The following is a 23931-nucleotide window of genomic DNA, read 5'->3' as shown; positions in this document are numbered from 1 at the left end:
GAAGGAAGAAAAAGACAAAGAACATTAGAGGTCAGAGTCTGAGAGAGCCTGAGACGGAGCTGGAGACAGAGAGAGTGTCAGAGAAGAACAGACACTGGCACTGTGAGCAGCAGATAGGCAGGGACGGAGGGAGACCACAGGGAGAGAGGTACTGAGGGTGGCTGGGGAGAGCCCGTGGCGACACTGCTTACGGATTTATTGATCCTGACTTGTTCACAATTCAAGTACTTACCGGTCTCTAAAGTACAGTCTTAATGTAGAGATCCATTTAATAATAATAGGACTTCTTGAGCAATTGCTGTGTGCCAAGTACTGTGCTGAGTCATTTAACATGACCTCTTTTAATTCTTATGACAGTCCCATGAGGGAGCTCTCATTATCCTCATTTAATACAAGAGGAACAGGTGCTCAGAATCAGGCCCATGGGTAGCGAGGAAGAGCTGGGACTCCGATCGCAGGTCTGTGGGACCCCAGTGCCTATCACTGTAAACATATGCGATGCTGCTTTCTTCTCTTCTATTCAATCCCATGCAGTCCTCTTTCCCCAAACTGGCTGTGAGCGCCCCCCCACGCCTTTTTCACCCCCTCCCCCCGCCTCTGCCATGACTCTCTGCTTTCTTCTTGCCAGCGGCCGGGCACACAGACTCACTGTGAAAGCCTGTCTTACCTCTGTGTACCACTGTATGTTTCTAGAGCCTTTCCCAGGCAGTGATTCTGTGAGCGGATATTATCTCCTACATCCTATAGAAGGGGAAACTGAGGCTCAGTGAGATTCAGTGACTGCCTAGGGTTGCACTACACAACTTTTAGGTGGTAGAGCCAGGATGCAAATCCACAGTGTCAGAATTCAAATCCAGTACCCTCCAACCCTCCCTGGTCACCTCTCTGAGGTGCTGTGTTCCTCATAGCAGCCACTCCATCTTCAGCCAAAGGAATGACCAGGAAACCAGAAAGTGATTTGCATTTGGAATTGAGATGGGGCTGGTGGTGGGTAGAGAGATGTTGAGGCAGTTAAGGACAGGGTAGGCCCACAGAAACTTCTGTCTGGGAGCTGTAGTCTCTTCCCAAGCAGAACATCTGAGTAATGGCTTAGTGGGTGACTGCTAGTGGTTTTGGAAAGTCTGCTATCTTACAGAGTAAAGTGCTGATGCGTCAGGTACGAGTGAGGAGACCCACAGTTTGGGGGGCATGCGTTAGTGACCAACAGGCCTGACGTCAGGGCAGCATGGAGAGAGCCAGGCGTGGCTGAAGGGACCAGGAGCAGTGTCCACAGACGGTAGGATCCATGCCTTGTAATGTTCCATTTACCTTCTTTAAAGGGAGATAACTAAGAAAGTAAAGGCAGATTTTGTGCTGGTGTTACTTTGCCTGACGGTTGCAGCAAAAGGCCTGAGGCTCTAAGGTGCCTGCCATGTTGTCCTGATCTCAGATCTCCCGACCCCTCAGAGGGCTAAGCCGTCCCATCTGCACAGTGGCAGGGGGGGTGCCCGTGGAGGCGCCCCGGCCCTGGTGGGAATAGCAGCAACAAGTTGGAGTGGCCTGTCCTTGAAACCCTGGCTGGGTCCTCAGGAGATAACAGCTCTCAGAGAAAAGCAAATAGCAAAACAGAACAAGCAGCCACTGTGTGAGTCTTTTCACTCAGAATTAAAACGAAAACCAAAAAAACCTTATGATCAACACAATACCTAGGGGGCCACATGGTGTCATAACTTCCATCTTCCCAGGGTCGTGTGAGGCTTTCCAAGGCCCGGGGCCCTCTGACAGTCAGTCACTCTACTCGCCAGTCAGTATATCAGACATCTCAAAATGTATCCACAAGCCACCTCAAGTAGAATATTTTTGCTGTAATGAAGTTAGAAACAATGGTTGTATTTTTTATAATGTTGCATTTTATTAAGAATAAATTATTGGTCTTAGGAGAGAAACTCTATTATATTGATACATAACTCTGTGTGTTGAGCTACATTTGACTGGCTGACACAGTGTTAAGTTTTATGGATGCTGAGTTAAATATCCATTTCGATTTTGCAGTTTCTTCTATGTTTTGGACCCACCCTACTTTTGTTTTTTGTTTTTAATTTTCAAGTGTTTTGTGGGACGATGAAAAGCCTGTAGGGCATAGGCATTGAGCCTCTTGTGCTCAGTGGATACAGTCTCTTCTATCCCTTCCCACCTTCCATCCCCAGAGAGAAAGTGAGAAAGAAGGAGGCTACTTCAGTGAATATCACTTTCTAGGCCTAAATTATACTAGGTTCTCAGGTCCTCTGGTCTCCTCTTTGGTGTTGTTTTTATAACTATAAAATATAGGAAGTGTTCCCCGAGAAATGTGGAAAATTTGTAAGTGTCCTGAACAGATGATATTAAATCAGTTACCTCAGATCCTTTGGCAGAAGGGAGGATATAAATTCTAAATGGGATTGCATCAACCAGCTCAGATTTTCAGAAGTGAGGAGTAGAGACATAGGGAGGGCTGGCTCTTCCAGAGCCTCTGACTAGGATCTTTGTGTGACTCTGGTGTAACATAGACACTGGATTCTTCCCTCTGCTCCAAAGAAGAGACTCGTGCTAGACGCAGCCATGACAGAGGTGCCAATATTGTGCCCCAGAGGAGCAGAGTGAGGAACTGACTTGTGTGACAAGAGCTGAATTTATACAAAGAGAAGAAGGCTGGAGAAAACCCCTGAGGCTGAGGGGCCTGGTTCACCCAGACATGCAGGAAGGGTCTGGTCTGTGGAAACAGGAAGACACTCTGCTGTGTGGGGACACCATGGCTTCCTATGTAGGGACTGAGGCTGGGCTCTGGCTATGCTGCCTAAGAGGAGGGCGCAAGGTCTAGCTTCCCAGGTGCCACTTACCAACTGGAAAACTCTATCAGCAAGTTGAGTGGAAGCCTGTAGGGGAGAGGGAAAGGAAGGAACATTTGGCTATCCTCAACCACAGTGATTTACATGATATAGAAAAACTAAAATAAAGCATCATGAAATTGTGACAAGCCCCATTAGCATGACATACTCATTAAGAGCTCTGGTAACTAGTGATATTTAAAGAAGGAAAAAAAAAACCCTCGCAAAAAGACATGAAGTGATTTACTGCAGGAAAGGAAAATATAGGTCCCTCGAGATCACTGATACAGGAGAACAAAGGAGGTCCTGGAGGTGGCTGCATCTGATCAAGGTGAGAGCCAGCTCTTCAGGGTTGGGCACAGGTACTTATGAAACCTGGGAAAAGCATCTTTGGGGTCATGCCCAGCATTTTTCTATTAAGCAAGTAGCACATCCAACCAGAACCTGCTCTTTGTTAATGGAACGGAATCCCCTTTCTACACTAAAAATGAGATTATGTAAAATCTTGGATTTATTTGAAAGAGGGAGGGTTTTTTTGTGCCTGATGCATTACCATAAAATGACACCATCTTACTCCTTATTGCCTAATTAGTAATATTGTACTTCTGTGTGAAATGGTGTGTTTAAACATTGCCAATCGATTTAAACAAAAGATTTCAAAATACTGTAGGATGGAGCACGGTGAAACATTCCTGCCAGCCCGCACTCTCCTAGGGTAAGGTTTTTGTCATTTCAAGGTATGCCTGCACAATGGGAACCTAGCAGAAGACGAGAAATTTTCTTCAGCACTCCGCTTCCGGATCCTGGCCATGAAGAAAAGGCCCTCTCTTTCCTTCATCCAGGGCTTTGCTGGTCATAGGGTTGGGCTGGTGTTTTTTTTAATTAAAAATATTCAGGGTAGTAGAGACCCAGCTGGATATTGGGCTCAGCTGGGATCTATCGTTCATCTATCTCCTTCCTCAGTATACACTTAGTGAGGACATATATAAACTCTGTGTCCTAGGTGTGAAAAACATAGAATGAGAATAATATAGTTCCTTTCCTTGAGGAGGTCAGCAGAGTGGGAAAGCAGATGTTTTTGTGGAAAGTTGAAATATAACCTGGTCAACAAGGAGGATGGTAGAGAGATGAAGGAGTTTCATGGCAGCCTTGAGAAAGAGTACATTCGTCAGAATGGCCAGTCTGCTGTAACGAATACCCCCCGAATCTTGGTGGCTTAACAGGACAAAGTGGCTTACATCACAGTCCAACTAAGATTGACAGGGTGGTGACGGGACATTGAGGTACCCAGGGTTCTTCTGTTTCAAGGCTGTGCCATCCCCTTGGGCCTGGAAATTTTCCTCTGGGTTGGTGGGTTGCACCCAAAGTTTTAAGGTCCAGGCCTCGGGGTGGTGCTCATCATTTCCTGCAGGTTCCATTGGCTCGAATGCAATTCTGGGAAATAGGGTCTGGTTCTGTCCTCCCCTGGAGGAAAAACGGGTTTGGTGAACATTAGTGGCATATTCAGTGCAAGGAGCAACTTGCCCACCCTGGGAAGTCAGAGCAGCTCGATGAGAGGTGAGTATTGAGGGTGTGTAGGGTTTGCCTGGTGAAGATGTTGAGTGTTGGGTGCCGGGTGGGAGTAGGGGTGTGAGAAGAGTATTTCAGGGAAAAGAAGTGGAAGTAAATGGGATGTGTCTTTAGATAGAGCTGGATTTAAATATCGGCCCACAACTAGCAATGATGTGACCTTGAGCCCGGTCCCTGTGTGTCCCAGGTGTCAGCTTCAGCCCTTCATCCCATGCCCTCTCCCAGATTGTGGCCATTACCTAGGGATTTCCTTGCCCAGCCCCCACTGGCTCCAAGGGTCAATGCTATTGCTCTGTGTCCTTCCCTCTGCTTTGGACAAACCCTGATGTGGACCTGTTCCCCTTTGATTTACAGACACACATACATACTCTCTCTCTCTCTCTCTCTCTCTCTCTCTCTCTCTCTCTCTCTCCAGTCTCACACAAGGTTTTTGTGAGTATATCAGCCTGTATTCAGGTTTTGGGAAGCTCAAGAGAGTTCACATCATTGTAATGGGAATATTGAATGTTTGAAATTTCTGTGCTTAAAAAGCCCTACAGAAATTTTTGCCTACCCAGGCCTTAGGGTTTTAATATATTTCTTGTCCTTTCTACTTCTCCCCCTTTACTGCCCCCAAACTGCTTGAACTCACTCTCCCCATTTTTATTATGCAGAGCAGTTCAGCTCTATCTAGTCCCTACCTCTAAACTCAGCCCAAAGCCGTCTTCTGTACATCTACTTACGTGCCTTCCCGCACAGTAGGCCATATCCACAGCTGTACCTTCCCACGTGATGGGCCATCGAAGGGAGGTCTCACCCCACCTCCTTGGACGAGGGAAAAGGGGTGGTAGAGAGATTCATTTCCCCATTGCATTGAATGCAGAAGCAGATGGGGCCAATTTTTGTGTTAAGCAACTTTTTCTTCCTTTTATATACAATTTCACTAAGGGTCAAATGGGACTGTTGCCACAACAATTGCAAGGTTGTTGAGAGAAATAAGATAATAGATGAAAATGTGTCGTGTGGTGCCTGGCACATAGTAGATCCTTAATTAAAACACAGCTGTCGTCCTCTCCCGCCTGCCCTCAGAGTCGCAGGGTATTTTAAAAGGCACAGTGCTGTGTGGTCAGTGACACGGCATCTCAGGGTGAGAGTGTGTTATGGGGAGGAGCGAGAGATGGAGCTGCAGTGGGGGAGTGGGGCCAGATAGCTTCATGCTGTGCTTTTATCCAAGGAGATGGGCATTTATCCTCTGCATTCATAAGTCAGAACTTAGCACATTGGATATAAATGGGAGGAGAACCTTGTTAAGTAGCTGTCTGTTTCAGCAGAAATCTTTTTACTAAGATTCATGATGTGGCTCCAGGTAGGTTTAAATTTGCAGAGCGCCTGCAGGAGAAGAGGGGTCATGGCTCTAGGACACCACACCTGCAGGGGGGTGGCACATCGCCGTCCCCTCCCAGGCATGCTGCCGTGTACTGGCAAGACCCATGGAAACTTGTTACCCTGGTAGCTGGTTTGCGTGAGTGGCTGACCAAGCTGGAAGCTGGAGGGGCCATGTACTCCTCCAGCAGGCTGCTGCTTTTGAGAGCTCTGCACCTTCACTTCTCTTTAAGAGGAGAGGAAGAGAGCCGCGGGCCAACTGGGCGGTTGACCGTGTTGGGCCTGCCATGTCCGCAGTCTCCCAGAGCTATGGGGTGCCCCGGGCCCACCCAACAGTGGGCCTTCTCCTGCCCCAGCCTTGACAAGTCTTTGGGCCATCCAGCCTCTCTGCCCGACACCTCTGGGGATGGAAATCCATTTGGGGGATATCTGTAATGGCGAGAAAGGTCTTTCTTAGAGCGGCTTTCCTTTATCTTCTACCTGCTGCACTTCATTTTGCCATCTGGAGGGGGAAAAAATGTATTCTCTCACCCTCAGGACATCCTTGTTGATATCAAAGACTGCAGCCCTGTGCCTCTTGGTCATCTTCCCTTAGGCTAACCATCCGCTTCACTGCACCCTCTCCCCCTGTCCTGGCCACTCATCTGAACTCTGCTATTTGCCTTTGACCCACAATTCCTCAGCTCTACCTGGCCCCAGGGATAAGAGGCTGTTGCATCCTGTTAAGGGCAGCTCATTTCCATCAGTGTAGCCTGAGATTACGTGTTGCCTTCCTCCTCCCCCACCTCCCCTCTGCTCCCATCCCTCCTCCCCCCTTCTCCCCTCTGCTCCCATCCCTCCTCCCCCTCCCTCCCTCCTCTCCCTCCCTTCTCCCCTCTGCTCCCATCCCTCCTCCCCCCCTCCTCCCCTCTGCTCCCATCCCTCCTCCCCCTCCCTTCTCCCCTCTGCTCCCATCCCTCCTCCCCCTCCCTTCTCCCCTCTGCTCCCATCCCTCCTCCCCTTCCTCCCCTCTGCTCCCATCCCTCCTCCCCCTCCCTTCTCCCCTCTGCTCCCATCCCTCCTCCCCCCTTCTGCCCTCTGCTCCCATCCCTCCTCCCCCTCCCTTCTGCCCTCTGCTCCCATCCCTCCTCCCCCTCCCTTCTCCCCTCTGCTCCCATCCCTCCTCCCCCTCCCTTCTCCCCTCTGCTCCCATTCCTCCTCCTTGTCCCCCCACTCCTTCCACATCATACTGTTTACTTGTGTTGAACTTTCAGGCAACTGGAATTTCTCAGTCACTTTTCATATGTGCTGGTAAGCTTTGTTTCTCCCATTCTGTCTGTGGACAGTTCCTTCTCATGGAGATTTCCTGATAAATGTTTTTCATTGACACATTTTGCCTCTTTTTGGGGTTTTTGCCTGTTTTTCCCCCCTTCCCCTTTCCTGCTCTGTGATAGTCTTATTTTCTTTCCCACTATGAATGCCATGTTTCAGTGACTGGAGGAGTTTGGGGCCTCATCTATTTGATAAACTTTTTTGTCCAGGAACACTTATGCCCCTTCTGACCCTCTCGCATTTTCCAATGCAGGCATACTCATTCCCTGCATCCTGACCCTGCCATCGAACACTCCTGGGAGATGTCCCTGGCTTTCTTGCCCTCAGGCTCATCAGGTTCTACCCTGCATCCTACACTGGGAAAGCTGAAAAATACCACCCTCGGGGAAAGTAGGAACACTTTCCAAACAAAGGTCCTGTGAGGACACTTGGGGACAATTTACTCCCAAGAGCAAACACTGACTAGGATGTCTTTTTTTGCTTATGATGGGATCTGGTAGAAAAGTTTCAAGTTACCAAGATAGAGAATATGTTCTAATGTCTTGCAAATGAACCAAATACCCTTCCCTTAATGAAAGAAGAGATGTGTGCATGTGTTTTTAAATCACTGATAATGATAGCGGGGATAACAGTAATAGTCCTCATGTGCCTGGCACTGTGCTCTGTGTTGTACACACCTTTGTTATGTAGTCCAGACAGCAACTCAAGGGGAGTGGGTGTGCATACCTCAAAGCCTGGCGGGGGGTGGTCCTTAAGCCTGCCCTGATCCCATGGCTGGAGAGCGGAGCCTGGGTGAGACCCTCTCTGTGGAGCCAGGACTCAGAACTAAGAAGTCATGGTTTCCCACAGGACAGGAGGGAGAACAGGGCTTGGGATCGTGGCTGTGCCACTGTTGCTGCCCCTCTGGGCCTCAGTTTCTCCCTCGGTAAAGATGGGATTGGATTAGATGTGCTTAAGACTATTAACAGCTACATATGTCTGAGATTTGACATCTCTGTCATTTCAGAGCCAGCTTCCTTTGGGAAACATTGTTGTCACAAGAAAAAAATTGCCTTCTATCAAAATGTTTTCTAGTCTTGGACAAAGTGAAAGGTGTTAGTGCCAAAGATAGGAAACCATTACTATAGGAAACGGGGGTAGAGATGAGGATAAGAGGGGGGGGTGGATGGGCTAGCATCCAAAACTGAACAGGGACATGGTTCTTAGGGAGCCACAAGATTATACATCTAATTCTCTACCCTGCATTTCAAGCCTGCTAGAGATAGTGAATGTCAAAGTGGTAAGGTTCCTCCTCTCAGCTCCAAACTCAGAAACTTGTGTGACAGGTCAGGAGGGGTCCCAAGCAGCAAACCCCTTCATTTTATGTCAATGGGCTCCCAACCCTTGGAAGACAGAGACCTCTAAGGCCAAATTCCAGAGAATTTAGATCGGGTGGGCCCCCAGGTGTACCATCCCTGGTACTTGTGTCTTCAAGAGCAGGCTGTGGTAGACCAGGGCTTTCTTTTGGAATATGGAACTCGTAAGACTCAGCCTCTCTTCTGACAGCTCATCTGCCAGACTGACTGAATGCAGTATAGTTGGGACAAGGAGTCCAGAGCCCTCCTGTTGTTTCAGGAAGCTCCTCTTGTCCATCTACCCCGAAGACCTGTGATTTGCCAGCTCACTCTACAGTTAACCACATTCTTAGTAGGAATTAATGAATCCAGGTGATAAACTGTGATAAAGGATAGTCAAGATTTCCTAGCTTAGATGTAGGGAAAGCCTGCATTGAGTCCCATTGGTAAGAGATGTTGAGTTTTTCACCCAAAAACAATTTCAGATGGTCCCCAATTTTTGAACTGCTCTTTTATTCATTGTTAGGTTGGTGTTTTAAATGTAGAAAATTGTAAATGGCATTTAGATTTCCAGGCTGGCCTGCTTAACCCATAACACAGCTGAAACACTCCCTATTACCATGAATCATAATGGAAAATAGTATTTCTGCAAATGAGGAGTATAGAATTGCACTTGCAGACTCCCTCTGTCTTGAACCACTTTTGGAAGGCCGTCAGCAGTCCCAGCCAGAACATAAACACATTTACACTGAAGTGTAAAAGCAGGATGTCCGATTAATCTTTACTCTGATAAGAGGGAAGTGAGGAAGGAGTGAGAGGTTCCTGGAGCTCTCTGGCCTCGTCTGGGGAAGCAGCAAGGAGAGCGCTACAGTTGAGGGTTCTTGTATGTGTAGCTCTTGCCGTCTCCCGTGAGCCTTTCTTCCAGGGTCTTGTAAATATCCCATGGACCAGCAGGTCCAGAGCTGATAGGAACAAGGTGAGGTAGCAGGCAGGGAGGACGTTAGAGCTTCTGTAGTTTTGAGCAGGACAGAACCTGTTGGCAGGCTGCCTTCTGGTTCAGAATGGATGGGCTGGGCCTGCCCCACAAAACAGCTTCTGGTCCTTTCCAGGTCAGCAGTCCCACGCCCACCAGTGCACCTGGCTTTCTACCAGGCACAGGCTGGCCCAAAGCACCCCTTCCTCCAGGGGCACCACCCTGTTCTTCTAAGATGGGAGCTAAAGTGGTCAGAACAAGGAGACTGCAGTAAGGTCCCACTACAGCCCAGACTGGGCACAATATGCTCTTAGGAAATTTAAATCCCTGCACTCTCTTGGCTGATTTCTCTACCAAGACTTGTAAATTGAGATTCCCAACTTAAGAATTTATTCTTCCCTGGGTGGATCCCCTCTCTCTGCCTCTCTCCCTCCCTTTCCTCCCCTTCCCACCCAACTCTCCCCTCCCTCCCCACTCCCCCCTCCCTCCTCCTCATTTGTCCTCCCTCCCTCTCCCTCTCCCCCTCTTTCCTACTCTCCCCCTCCTTCTCCCCCTGTCTCCCTCTCCTGCTTCCCTGCATCTTGCATTTACTAAAGCTACTCACTGACCATCGGAAATGCCCAATTAAATCCTGAATGCTGTGTAACTTAAATTCAAATTGTACCCCAGGAATTCTGACACAGACTGTGTTTCCCATTGATTTAAAAAATTAAGACTCAGTGATATAATGTAATTCATTATTATGTAATAAGAGCCTATTATGGATTGTAATTTTTCAGTGACTAACTCAATTTTACTTATTAGTGTTCATTTAAATCTTAGCTTATTATATGTTCAATTCTACAAGTACTAGAACCATTTTCTTAAAAAAATCAGCCATTCGGATTTTTTTCCATCAATTTAGACAAGACTTTCTTCCTTCCTCTTCCTCCAAAAACATTCAGATAAGTGAAGTTTTCTCCTACATTTAAATCAGTGATTGAATAGGACCAAACTGGAGGATGATTAATTTTTGAACCAGAAGCACCAAACTGAAATGAATTTTTATTAATTTCAAAATCTGACATTCCGAGGATCCTTTAGTAGAACCTGGGCTTCTGTAAATAACCATGCAGTAAATCAGTTCAGTGCAGAAACGAACCTGTATCTTGAAATGCAACTTTAAGGTAACTTCAGACCAAGCTGCAGTTTCATTAGGAATGTTCCCCTGATTTACATTTTTTGGGTTTAGTAAATTCAATTCAAATTTATTTCCTCCTAAATGAATTTTTACTACCGGAAGGCCCTTGTATGGAAATGATCTTCTGTCATTTTGCGGTTTGCCTGCCCCAGAGGGTGAGATGGCCTTGAAATTGGAGCGCTGACCATGGCGTGGAGAGTTACTTTCAAGGCTGCGTATGCGTGCGCAGACGGCTGAGGCAGGAGGGAAGGGCACCCTCAGAAAGGAAGGTGCTTGTGTTGTGCCTTCGCCCTTTAGGACAAAACACTCTGATTTGGCAGTTCAGCCAAAAGTATCTTTAAAGGCAGCTGGGGAGCTGCCTGCCTGTCTTCCTCCCGACATGGCCCTGTCCCCACCTCTGCCTCTCCCACCAGGGAAGTGGCTTCTGAGGAGGCTGCTGAGGTGTACTGCTCTCCACTGAACCAGAGGCCTCCCCTCCGAGGCTATTGAGACATGAAGATGACTCACCATTTCAAGATCCCTTACAACTCCAGATTCTGTAGGCCCTGCATGTGTGCTAGGGGTGCTCTTGGCGTCACTGAGTTTCTCCATTACCAAATTGGGAAGACTTCAGTTTTAAGAAACAGAAGTTGAAATGAAGTTGATAGAAAAGGTAAATTCCTACAGCGTTTTTGATGGAAACTCTTCATTTTCTACTCTGCGGCTCTTCGGCTGCACGAGAGTAGGGGTCAGTAGAGTCAGAGGTGGGGGGTGGGAAGGTCACGCAAGGGATTCCAGAACGAAGGGAAAAGGTCAGAGAACCTGCCCGCTAAGCTCTGTTGTCCTGGCTGCCGTGGCTGGCATTCGTTTTGACAAGGCTGTCAAGAGGTGACATGCAGAGCAGCGTATTTATTTTGTGTGATTCTTAGTTTTCAAGGTGAGGGATGCATTTTGATGTCCTCTTAATTGTTCTTAAGCATATATTATAGGCTATCATCCAAAACTCTTTTCTAAACTTTTCCTGAAGCAAATATTTTAGCTCTTGTAAGTTAGGTATTGGCTGCATAAAGGCGTTTCTCCTGATACTTGCTGTGAGTTTGTTCCTTTTGACCTTCGCCAAGTGGCTCCAGGTTGTTCTGTCACCACATCATGCCCATCATCTCCTGAGGAACTTCGATGCTTGGGTCCTCCTGATCCTTCCTGCTCTGTCGTCTTCAGTGTGGCAGCTCTGTCCTCAGAGAGCTCCCCTGACATTGTAAGATGGCTGTAGCCCTTTCAGACATCCCAGGCAGAAGCAGCAACGTCCAGGGGACTGGAGGCATCTCTCCCTTGAGTGTCTCTTAAGAGCGAGGAAGCTTTTCCCAGAAGTGTCCAGCAGACTCTGCCATGTCTCATTGGCCAGGAGTTGGTCAGATGTCCCTTTAGCAAGGAGACTGGTACTGTCTTGACAGTTGAGTTGAATTAGGACTTACCTCCATCGCTGAGAGAGGTGTGTCACAACCAAACAGAATCTGGGCCTTTCCAGCCAGGGAGAAGGAACGATGGCTTTTGGGCAGCCAGTGATTCCAGTTTCATCATCTGTCTTCCTGGACTCAAAGAATACTATCCACCTATTTATTTATTTTAAGAGTTCAGCCTTTTTTTTTTTTTTTTTTAAGATTTATTTATTTAGAGAGAGCACAGGCCAGGAGAGGGGTGGAGGGGTAAGCAGACTCCCCACTAAGCGTGGAGCCCAATGAGGATGCAGGGCTTGATCCCATGACAGTGAGATCATGACCTGAGCAGAAATCAAGAGTCAACCACTTAACCAACTGAGCCACCCAGGCACCCCAAGAGTTCAGTTTTTTATTGACCGTGTTACAGAAGACGTTTAGTCAAAAAGACCAAAGCCCATGTCATCATTAGACTCTTCAGATTCTTCTTCTTTTGCTTCCAGCTCCTTCTCCTCAGCTGGGGCAGCCGTAGTGGGCGGAGTGGGACCTCCTGCTGGTGCAGCAGCAGCTGCTGGAACAGGGCCCCCAACCCCTACCTCGCAGATGAGGCTCCCGATGTTGACATTGGCCAGGGCCTCTGCAGACAAGCCCGGCCACAAGGGTTCACCACTTCGACCCGCTGCTTTAATGAGGGCATAGATCTTATCCTCTGAGACTGTCAGCTCAGCGCCATGCAGGATGAGGGCTGAGTAGATGGAGGAGAGCTCCGAGAAGGAGGCCATGGCGTGGGCGCGCTGCTGGTCTGAGGGTGAAGCGAGGGCGTCACTCCAGCGTGGCCTTAGCTCCCTCAGAAAGACCGAGCGCCTTAGCGGCAACTGGGGAAAGCCCATACTGACCATTGACATTTTTTGAATCTTTTGTCCTGTGCAAAAATAGGCGGGTTTTTTTCCTCTTTAAGTTATAATGTTTAGAGAAATGATTCATTGCTGACCTTGGGCCTCTCCTTCTTCTTGCCTGAGCTGGACAATGTGGAGTCCCTGCTTTTGATCATTGGGTTGACTGACAGGATTTCAGAGTCGGAAGGCTTTAAGAACATGCAGCTCAGTCTTTCCAGTTTACAAATAGGGAAACTGAGGCTCATGCTGCGAGGGACGCGCCCAGTGTCCCATAGCTAGTTTAGCCGAGCATGCCTGTGATACCGCACGTCTCATTTCGTGTCTTTTTTCTACTTTCACGATGCTTGGTCCCCTTTCCTTCCAGATAATCAGTGCTATTGTGCACTTGTAAGTTTTTCTCCCTGTTAAAACTTGCCCAAGAACTAAAGAACTAGATAGCAGTCATTTATAGCCCAGCATGAATATTAGATATTTCATATTTTAAGTCTTCTCTTGAATCATTTAAAGACATTTCAAGCATTTATTAACAGGCATGAGAATTATTTTGGGGGCAGGAGAACTTCAGTTCTCTTCTTGGCCTCTCGGAATCACACTGGTGTCTCACTTGCCTTCTTCATCCTGGATGGTGCAACCTTCTCAGCAGCCACAGCAGACAAGAGAAAGGGACCTTGCTTCGCATGGGAAAAGCATCCTGCCTGTCACCATCCTTAGACCCTTCATTTGATCTAAAAACGTTTTGTGAGTAAAGTACAAGCTCTGTTGTCTTCTTCTCTGTAAGCAGAGGGTGAGGTGAGGCTCATGGGTAACAGGCCATAGGCCCTGAGAATGTTCCAGGCCCCGTAGATGGCCCGCCATCCCAGATAGACTTCTCTTCTCCATAAAGAGATGCCTTGTATCTGGAAATCTAAGTGCCCCATCATAGAAGGCTAGGAAGCCTATTTGTAGTATAAAAGTTTTGGTTTTTTTTTTTTTTTTCTATGCAGGTAAGATTCATCATGGGGATCCCATGAAAGGAGTAGTTAGCATATTTACCCTGGAGTACCTACCTTGGTGTATTTAGCAAGTGACTTGATTTCCACACTGAGTGCTGTTTTTTTTTTAAGATTTTTATTTATTTATTTATTTGACAGAGAGAGAGACATAGCAAGAGAGGGAACACAAGCAGGGGGAGTAGAGAGGGAGAAGCAGACTCCCTGCTGAGCAGGGAGCCGGATGCAGGGCTCGATCCCAGGACCCTGGGATCTTGACCTGAGCCGAAGGCAGTCGCTTAACGACTGAGCCACCCAAGTGCCCCCACACTGGGTGCTGTTTAAAGTGAAACATATGTAGTCTTTCCCTTGAAGGGACATGCCTCCGAACTCTTCAGACCATCAGGTCAGAGAAGCCACACGCTAGTACCAAGAAGGTGGCATAGGGTATTGTGTCTACAGTCCTGTCTCTGAGCTGTCCTTCCCCAGTGCCCGTGTGCCGTGGTTACTGCCTCATCTTCTTCCCCTTCCAGTAGCCCTCGTTCAGGGCTGGGGGCATTTAGGCTGAGACCATTCTTTGTGAGGGCAGTCTCACCCATTGCAGGGTGTTTAGAACCCTTGGCTTTCACCCCCGCTTAAGTCCCCACCCAGGTATGATGACAACCCAGAGTACCTCCCCTCACCTCTGACCGCCTCCTCGGGGACAGGCTGCTCCCAGTGGAGAAGGTCCATTTGACACCGAACCAACCAAGCCTGTCCCTTCCTCTGTTTTTAGGGCAGTTTTCTGACTCTGGAGGAGGAGGACACTTTTTTTTTGTTCACCTGGCTGCTGACACATTCCAGTGTCAGTCAGCAAACAAATGAAATAAACATTGATTATTGTCCCCCCCAACTCCCCTTCTCCCTGCACACCCGTGGGCCTTTCACTCATGTGTTCTGGATACATTTTCACACCAGAGACATTGCTAAACAGAGCCCGAGGGGGTCGCGTGGGGTATTGTGACTGGAAGATCTTCACAGCAGGTCTGCTTCTTACCAAATCTCAGGGAGCAGAGCCCCAGGCTCTGTTCTTCAGTGCCCAGGCGGGCATGTGACGTCTGCACACCCACCACTTCAAACGGGGGTCCGGGGTTGGGGAGGCTTGGCAGTTTTTTGGACATCAAACAGCGCTTGCAAAACAAATTTGATGAGTTTTGAATGAATCAGAACCAGACGAGTTACATTTCTCTCTGAATGCATATTTAAAACTTTCTACACACACACACCAGAGAACATCCGTACCTTCTCAGAGGATGGGGGTCTTGGCCACGTGTCCTGCAGGATTTGCGAAGCCAGGGTCGTTTTCCACAATATATCTCTCCTCATCCCTTCCCTTTCTTTGGCCACCAACCATCCTGGAAGGTCATACACTTGGGCTCCTTTAAAGGGCTGGGTGAAACCAGGTGACAGGCTTCCACACACTCAACTGGGAAACCTCTGTGTGTGGAAGTTCAAGGTGCCCTCCCACCCCCGCCTTGAGAGGCTGGGTTCTCACAGTGCCAACTTGGAGATAGGCTGGTGGAGGCGGGGGTTTGGGAGGTGGCAGGTCGTGGTGGTTACAGGGAGGAGGCCGACAACCCAGAGGCGCTCACTCTTAATTTGGCTTTCTCTTTCTTATCCTTCTATTCAGGTCTCATTAAATGTCACTTCATCTGACAAGTCTTCCCTAAGCTCCTATTCTAAATCCTCTTTCCTGTTATAACCTTTTATCTTGCCCTATATTGCCCTTTTCTCTTGCTCTTGTCTCTTATAGAACTTAAAACAATCTGTAATTATGTATTTATTTGTATGATTTTCTGTCACCCCAGTAGCTGGGCGAGGTTGAGGACCCTATCTTCTCTCCACTGCAGTATCCCCAGTACTTAGCCCAAGGCTGGCAGCTAAGAAATAGTTGTGGGATGAATAAATGGTGACAGTCTACTCCTCTTGGGTTGATGATTTTGAATAAGGGGGTAGGCAGAGGGTTTGGTGTACATGGTCTGTGTTGGGGATTAGCCTTGACTTGGGGTTACTCAGAGAGGCAGGAGGGTGAGCTGGACAAACCTGGGACTACTCCCTGTAAATCAAGTAGCCCACTTGAGATCTAGTGCTTCCATAGAAGCGCCATGCGCTGTAGAATCCAGGCCTTGGGATGAGATCCAGAGGGAAGAAGGCCAGTTGACAACTTATACGATGTAGATGAGTGATTTCAGAAGCACAGGGTAGTATTTTCAAAAATAAAATGAGACATTGAGAGAATGGCAGCACCTGGGGGTTGAGTGTGCTTCTGACCTGGGAGGAGGCAAAGGGCTCAGGTTTGCCATTAAGCCCACTTGGGATTCTAGATTTCACCACTGACTGGCTGTGTGGATCTTAACCAAGTTGTTTATGCAGTCTGTATTTTTACCTGTGAAATGGGGCTGGTGATAGCTCCCTCTCTGGGGTTTCATGAATATTCACTGAGCTGACATGTGTGCCTCCCTCATACTCAGGGTCCAGTGAGTGTTGGTTTTTAGTTCTTCTTCTCTTTTGAATAGCTAGCATGGCCGATTTCAGATTTCTCCTGCTCCCCAACCTGGTCTGTAGTCAATGAGCAAATATACTAACTCTTCGTCCTTAGGTACATATGGTGCACATGGCATGTACCCATCATTGTGCTAAGGTGGTAAAGATTCAGAAGAAGCACGTTTTTCCTATAGAATGTCTCCCCTGTTGACATATTCCTGGGAGGAATATATCTTTGCTTCTAATATCTCTGTTTCATATTTTATAAACAGCTCTGAGTAAAGTGATTTTCAGTTGATATTTATATAGGAAAAGTGTATATTGATAGCCCTCAAACTCAATATAACATTTTAAAGAAAAGTCTCGAGTTATCTTACAATACAATTGGTGAAACATGAGAAACATTTGTAGATGTTTTATAGAGCCCACATAATGCCAATAAAGGGGATGTGCTTTGGGGCTGTTTTGGGGGGGCTAAGAGAGTCATGTGACTACATCCAAGGAACACTGATCCATTCCCCAGGGGAGGAGTCTTGGCCGTATATGTTGGAGGATTTGCAAAGCCAGTGTAATAGCGAGGTAGACCAGACAGCTTTTCCAACCCCCATCACAACCCAACACACTCTTCCTTTCCCTTTTCCTGACTGCCAACCTTCCTAGAAGGAGGTCATCCATTTGGGCCCTTTTAAAGCTCTGGGAGAAACCAGGTGACTGGCTTCTGCACATTCAACTGAGAGATCAGGAAGGGCTATTTTAACCACTTTACATCCTAATGTGATAGTTTATATGATAGTTATGTGCTGTACTTTGCTTACATTTTAGGAAATACATTATAATATGTTTTGGTTTGGGGTTGATGTAAAGCAAAACATTATAATTTTTCCTATGTAAAATAATGGGAAATAGGTTACCATTTCGCACAGCACATCTGACTTTCAGAAACAGATTACCAAAATGTGCCTTTTCCCATGTGGTCCTTATCTTCAAAGAATGTATAGTCTAGTTGGGCTGATAAGACAAACAACAAGAATTGAACTTTCTCATAAGGAACATAACATAAGATGGTATACAGTTAAATCAGGTGTTGGAGTGTGCAGTCTGGTCTGTTGATTCTATAGGGATTAGAAAAAGCAGAATCACTTGGGTGGGGGGAGATTCTGGAGAGGTTTCATGGAGGGGACTAGACCTGCAGGGGCTTTGAGAATGACAGGGCTTGGTTAGGATAGGAATCAACGTATAGGCGATGGCTGTTGGAATGTTAGGCTTCAGAAGTTGATGTATTGTATGGTGACTAACATAATATAATTAAATTAAAAAAAAAGTTTTCTTCCAGTGAACATTCCTCAAATACCTATAATGCACCAGGTACTGTGTTAAATATAAAGTGGTAAGCCAAGAAACATAAAACATTGTATGATGCCAGCCTCCCATCTCTTTATGGAGAAGAATGAGAAGACATGTACGTTGAACACACACACACACACACACACACACACACACACACACACACACAGCATAATTCAAATAAAAGAGTTACAGCATGCTGAAAGAGAGGGACAGCTAGAGAGAGCACTGTTCAAAAGAGGGAAGATGATGTGTGCCCAAGAGGTCAGCATGGCTTTGGCCAGGATAGCTATGTTAGCTGAGATGGTCTTAAGGCAAGACCACGACTAGGGCTTCACACATTATTAATAGCTGGTCTGGCAGCACTCATCAGAATGGCTACCACTGGCTAGGAGAGCTGGTGCAGGGTTCTGGAGACTTCTGCCCTGCCTGGCATAAACTCTCTGTTTAGTGGATTCAAGGGAAGATCCGGGGGGCCTGAGGAAGGGGGCCTGGGTGGTGCAGGGCATTTGGGAAACTCAGGGAAATGGCCATTTACCAACCAATATGGAGGTGTCTTAATATGTCATGATCAGTTTGTACTTACTGTAGCTAGTGGCAGAAGATCAGCCCAAATTGGAACCCCTGGGGTGAGTTAGCCAATGAAGTCAGGTTATCTCCCTCTCCTCACTCCACCCCAGAAGAAAAATGTGTTTCCCCCATAACAAATACCTTGGTTTGGGGGTTTTTTTTTGTTGTTGTTTGTTTTTTTGAGGTTGTTCCACCTGGCTTAACCTGAGGATCTAACTTAGGGCCCGAGTACCCCCCTGCCTCCCCTGCCCACGCATAGAAATAATGGAGAAATGTGGTTCCTTTTCCAACTACTTTGAGCATTTGAATTACTCTGATCCAAGTGTCCCCACTATCTGAGGCCCTTGCATCAGACCCCTGGACCTCCCCTGTATCCAGTAAGTAGATCTACGCCTAGCAGGGCAGAGGGCTCCAGAGCCCTGGGCCAGCTCTCCTGGCTGGTGGTATCCATTCTGACAGGTGGGCGATTGCTCCCTGGTCCTTAGGCCTTCCAATAAGAAGCAGCCAATCATATTATACCCCACAGAAATCTTGGTTTGGGGTGAGGTGTATTATTGTTAGAATTGTTTTCCTAAAAACAGTAATCACATACTTTTAAAAATTTTGTAAGCATCCTTTCTATATATCAGTATGGTTAAAAAAAAAAAAGCCCAAATACCAATAATCCTCATGAACAAACAAACGGTTGGAAGTGGTCTCTGAATGGTTGTGATAAGAAATTCACTGGGAGGAGTCATCATGTGCCTGAAATTTGATGGCTCTGGGAAGACAAATGGTGTTCCATCTGTGTGCATACTTGTATCCGAGAGAGAGAGAGACAGAGAGACAGAGAGAAGGAGACAGAGAGAAGGGTGTCTGTGCCACTGTGTATTTTGGGCATTGTTTCATAAGATTCTTAACTGGTTTGTACCACCATACACACAGTGTTCTATTAGCAGTTGTTTGGCCAAGAATAAAGAATTGCTAATTATATTTTAGAAATACAGTTTAAGGAGCTGAAGTTTAAAATAAACTGTCTTGAGCTTCAGAAAACTCATCTCTGGAAACCATCCATGGAAGGATATTTGTACTTTCCAAGGGGGTCTGGTGGGGCAAAAATAGGTCAGGTTTTTCTACATTTCAGTCAGTGCCTCCTGAAAGGTTACTCGTACATTTCTTTAAAACGCTAATTGCCTTGCTTTCTCAAGAGCCAAGACCCATCCAGTCCTCCAACCAAATTCTCACCTAAAATCAGAAGGTTTAAAATCCAGTTATTTTAAGTGATGCATACTCTTAAAAATATGTGTCTGGTTATGTTGTGTATAAGCAGCTCATATCAGAGATGCAGCAAGTCAAGCTATATAAAATTTAGTAACACATGCCAGAGAAGAGACGGGGGGCGGGGGAGACAGAGCGAGAGAGCGAGAGAGAGCGAGAGAGAGTGAGAGAGAGCAAGAGAGAGCGAGACTGACTGATATCCTTTTCCTTTCCTCCAGGAGAGGCTTGCATTTTACTTTTAACCCGTTTCTAAAAATGGCAAATGCAAAGTAAGAAAACAAGTTTATCTGTTGCAGGAAGGAAGGAAGGGCAGGGAGAGGAATCTGATCTTTAACTTGGTGTGATTTTATTTTTATCAGACTTGTTTTTGCAACAGAACATCTGGGGGGAATGGCTAGTGCCGAGTCGGGGTCTTACCTGTGTGTCAACAGCTTCGTTAGGGTCATCCTTAGAGACTCATTTCACCAGGGCCATGCTGGAAAATATGAACTCCTTAGGGTAGAATGAAGTAGTGATATGTGATAGAGTGTCCTCAGTGAGATGTTGGCGATACTGCTAATAACAGCAGTGTTCGGGTTTATGCTGTCTTTCTCTGAGGGTGTGCAGGTAGCTCGCCTTGCTTCCCTTTCCTATGAAGAAGCCCAGGATTGGTCGGGGTGCCTCGATTCTGAAGTCTGGGGAAATGATGTGGAGCGAGGTGCTTCAAGGTTAGAGGTGGATCCCAACCCAGTCCTCACAGGGCTGGCGATGACACTTGGCACTGGTGCATATGATCTCAAAGGCAGTAACGGGCAAACGAGATCAACCTTAGATTGGTGGGATCTCAGAGAACTGGGCCCGAGTTTCAGTTTCAATTTCAGTTTGACAGCATCCCAGTAATTCAAGTGTTTTAGGGGAAAAAGCACTAGGTTAGTTTTTCGTTCACTGATTCAGTCACTCAATGTCTATTTCTTGGTCACCTGTGCAGTGCCCAGCGCAGTGCTCCAGCCTCTACTTGAGGCACATTGGAGCCGGATGCCTTGTCATCTCCATCTTTCCAGTGGCCCTTCCCAGTGGAAGCTGCAGCTGTAACTGGGTATTTTGTGCCATAGAGAAGGAAGAAGGTAATGGGTAATGGGGACAGGCTGGGATCTTATGTATCAGCATGGTTGTGTAGTGATGACGAGAGCCGTCTCTCGGGTACCTTTTAGCAGAAGGGAACATGAAGCTTTCAAAAAGCCCTATTTACCAGTCAAGTGAAGGACCTGCTGAAAACCCAGGGGTCTGGGTGGGCATTGGCATGCAGGTGCCCTTAGCTTCGGCACCGGGAGCAGTCCATCAGGCAGATCTTGCTGAATTAGGAACCCTCCCCAGGCCATCAAGTCAGGGCCATATATAATTTGGGATTCTGCAGTTCACAGAGTGCTACCCCACTATCTTACACTTGTAGAAACTGTGCTCCAGTAGCATTTTCGGATTGGTCTGTGCTGGGCCTGGCCACGAGAACATCAGGCACTGTGGATACACGGTCCCTCTAGGAGAGGTCTGGGGGTCTGACTTTGGAAGAGAAGGAATGTGTCCGTGAACTTTAACTTCTCTAGAGACAATGCTGAAAGCAGACTTGATGGCTTCTGTGACTGTAGTTTTGTAAGAATATGAACTTCTCTGGAGTGTTGTTGAAATACAGCCACCTTCATGAGCAAGACTATTACTTATTTGGTAGGACCCTACCTGCTGATTCTCATTCTCTCAAGAGCGTAAATTAATTCGTACATGTTTGGCCTTGCTCGGAGGTTGGGATGGGGGGTGGGATGATCAATGGGACTTCCTCTCAAATCCCTAGTTGTTCTGCTCCTTCTTTTACTTGTCATTTTCTCTGCTACTTTTATGTTATTTGCACAAGCTTGGGGGACCAGAGGCAGGAACTGGCATTTGGATTAACGGCTAGATAATCCAGAACAGTCGAAGAACCAAGAAATAATGTTTATGTTCTGTTCTGGGTTATATATTTTTATGTGGTGATAGTGAGAGAAATAATGACTTTAGTTTCTTAAGTACGTACTTCTTGCATTGATATTAAAATTAGCTACTGTTTGCATTTGCTAAGTGCACATCCACCATGGTAGAGAGAGAGAACTAAAGGGTGAATCTGGTAGAAGGAAAGAAACCACAAATTTAGTTGTTGCTGCTGGTTTCACTCAAAGTAGAGATTCAGATTAGCACATACTATCTGAATTAAACAAATTATACTTCAAAGAAATTAGTCAGGTCTACATTTGAGGAAATCTTATTATAATTACTAGTAAAGGAAATTATTGCCAACAAAATTCTGGATTTTAATTTATCTGATCTGCTTCAAGCACGATACACCTGTATATGTGATGAGCCATTTTTTTTTGAGACTAGAGACCGGGATAGAGAGTAGGATTTGGTTCTTAGAAGGCAGAGCTTAGAATTTTAGAAAGAGAGGTGTTTTATCTAGGTCAGGTATTATTACTGTTAATATCTTTGCCGTTTACCCAGAATGCAGTCTCTGCCATATTTGAGGCGGTGCTCCTTCCTCGCTCCCTCTTGCCCCCACTGTGTTTGTTGTGTGCGGATTGTGTGTCTGGGATAACAGCAGACGCTAAGGTTATGAGGGCGAACAGTTCAGTGTGATTTCTGCCTTTGTGGAGCTTAGGGTCTGATGGGAGAGACGAACAAAGGAAACCTGTAACCGCTGGACACGTGCATTTTCTCCTCTGCTCCCAGAGCCAGGCTGGAAGACCCTGAAGGTAATTCCACTGCCTCTCCCTTGGAGCTGTTTACAAATTGCTCCATGATTTTTATCATTACGCTATCTTACCTTTTGGAATTAGTATGACGATGGCGCTTCTGGCGGGATCACAGAAAGGAAACCATGAACCACTCATGCTGCCCAACCTGGACTCCTGACTTCCACAGACACCTCTGGGGCTGAGGCTTACTTAAATACATTCCAAGAGAGAAACGGTCAGTTAGGACGGGGCACCTGCCACTTCCCAGTCATTCTGAGCCAAGGAGTCAGGCGCATGTGTGACAGCCTGGAGCGGGCCTAGCTTCCGTCTGGAGTCCGGGCTGACCTCCTGAGGAGGGGAAAATGCCCCCCGGCTCTTGTGCTGAGGCATTCTCTGGTGCTGCTTGTTAGCCGGCCTTCAGGTGTGAGCCCTCACCTGTCTTCAGGTGCCCGTGGTGGCGGCAGCCGGGGAGGGGCGCTCTGGGCCCCTAGCGTGGGGTGGGGGGGAGGTTGAGGGGGGGCACCGCCTCGTGCAGGCTGCGGGCGGGGAGCAGCCGTGGGGGCCGGCTGGGGAGAAGGCCCGGCCGAGGCGGAGGCGAGATTATTGCCTGTTACACATGGACATCTAGACGGGGGAAGAAACATAACGGCTTTATTTTTAGGCTTTGCTAATTCTCACTCTTCTCCTAGTTTGCTGCTACCTGGCAACAGCTTATTGTCATGGCAACGCCAATGTTAATGAGTGAAGCTCTGTGTGTGTCTGTTTTACCCGGTGCTCTGTGACAGACCCTTGGCGGGGAGCTATCTCTCTGGCCATCAGAGGCTGAACCCCACCCTCCCTTCTCTGCCGAAGGCCTCCCAGGCCCTGTCCGTGAAGGAGAGGAAGGGAGGCAGCTGACGAGGGATTTATGCTGTTGCTTACACATTCCTAACGTGTTCTGTATTTACAGATGGGCCTGCTGGCTTCGCAAGCGGCCCCTCCTCTCATCAGGGCCCCCCCTTCTTTACATTTTTCAGTAGCAGCCATAGGCTTTTGAACAATAATCAGTTTTCTCAGGTTCCAGGCACCTCGGGATTTGTGCAGGTTTTTCTCGCACCTTTTCTGCAGTTAGTCTGCAAGGCCCTGAATCCCGGGTCCTGAGTGGGGGGTGATTGTTGCTGGTCTCGAGGGAACCTGGGGCTTACAATCTGCGAGGGACTGCCTGCACCCCCGGCCCTCAGGCTGAGAAGAAGTGATGCCACCTTACCCTCTTGTCTTGGTTTCCCTGACATCTGTCGATAGAGGTCATCATCTATGGCCTCAAGGTCATATGTGAGAAAGAGCAGCAGGGTTGGCAGCCTCTTCGTGCCTCAGTTTTTCCATCTCTAGGCCGCCCTCCGTGTCAGCCTGCTGATCAGGGATGCATGTGAAGTGGTCTGGGTCCCCCCCTCACCGGTTCTGCCTGCACCTCTCTGTGCCTCAGCTGCCTCACTCAGGAATTAAGGATAGGAATCAGATAAATATGGGTCAGGTGGCTTAAAGCAGTGTTGGGCATAAAATAATGGTTCAGTAAATATTGGTTATTACGCTGGCCATTATTTAATCTTCACACTAACCTTGTGAAATAAGTACTGTTCATATTCTCAAATTGCAAAGAAGGAAATTGAGGCACGGA

General features: G+C 47.3%; 2 protein-coding genes across 16 annotated transcripts in view; one reads left to right on the top strand and one right to left on the bottom strand.

Annotated features, from left to right (window-relative positions):
- CACNA1C (calcium voltage-gated channel subunit alpha1 C) overlaps nucleotides 1–23931 on the top strand; it is a 720546-nt gene that overhangs the window by 204662 nt on the left and 491953 nt on the right. The window lies entirely within an intron of this gene.
- Nucleotides 12422–12766, bottom strand: LOC114222528 (large ribosomal subunit protein P1-like). Of its 2 annotated transcripts, XM_028121059.1 has the most exons (2): nucleotides 12701–12766; nucleotides 12422–12619 (listed from the first exon to the last, which is right to left on the bottom strand). In XM_028121059.1, the coding sequence occupies exons 1-2, from the start codon at nucleotides 12764–12766 to the stop codon at nucleotides 12422–12424; spliced, it is 264 nt and encodes an 87-aa protein (XP_027976860.1). The 2 variants fall into 2 exon arrangements, with proteins under 2 accessions (XP_027976860.1, XP_027976859.1); XM_028121058.1 differs by having other exon boundaries at nucleotides 12422–12766.

This window comes from Eumetopias jubatus, unplaced genomic scaffold (genome assembly GCF_037043125.1).
Source record: "Eumetopias jubatus isolate StellerSeaLion01/CBP00866 unplaced genomic scaffold, mEumJub1_p1.0 scaffold_8, whole genome shotgun sequence".
Taxonomy (NCBI): domain Eukaryota; kingdom Metazoa; phylum Chordata; class Mammalia; order Carnivora; family Otariidae; genus Eumetopias; species Eumetopias jubatus.
This window is presented reverse-complemented; position numbering and strand designations above follow the sequence as displayed.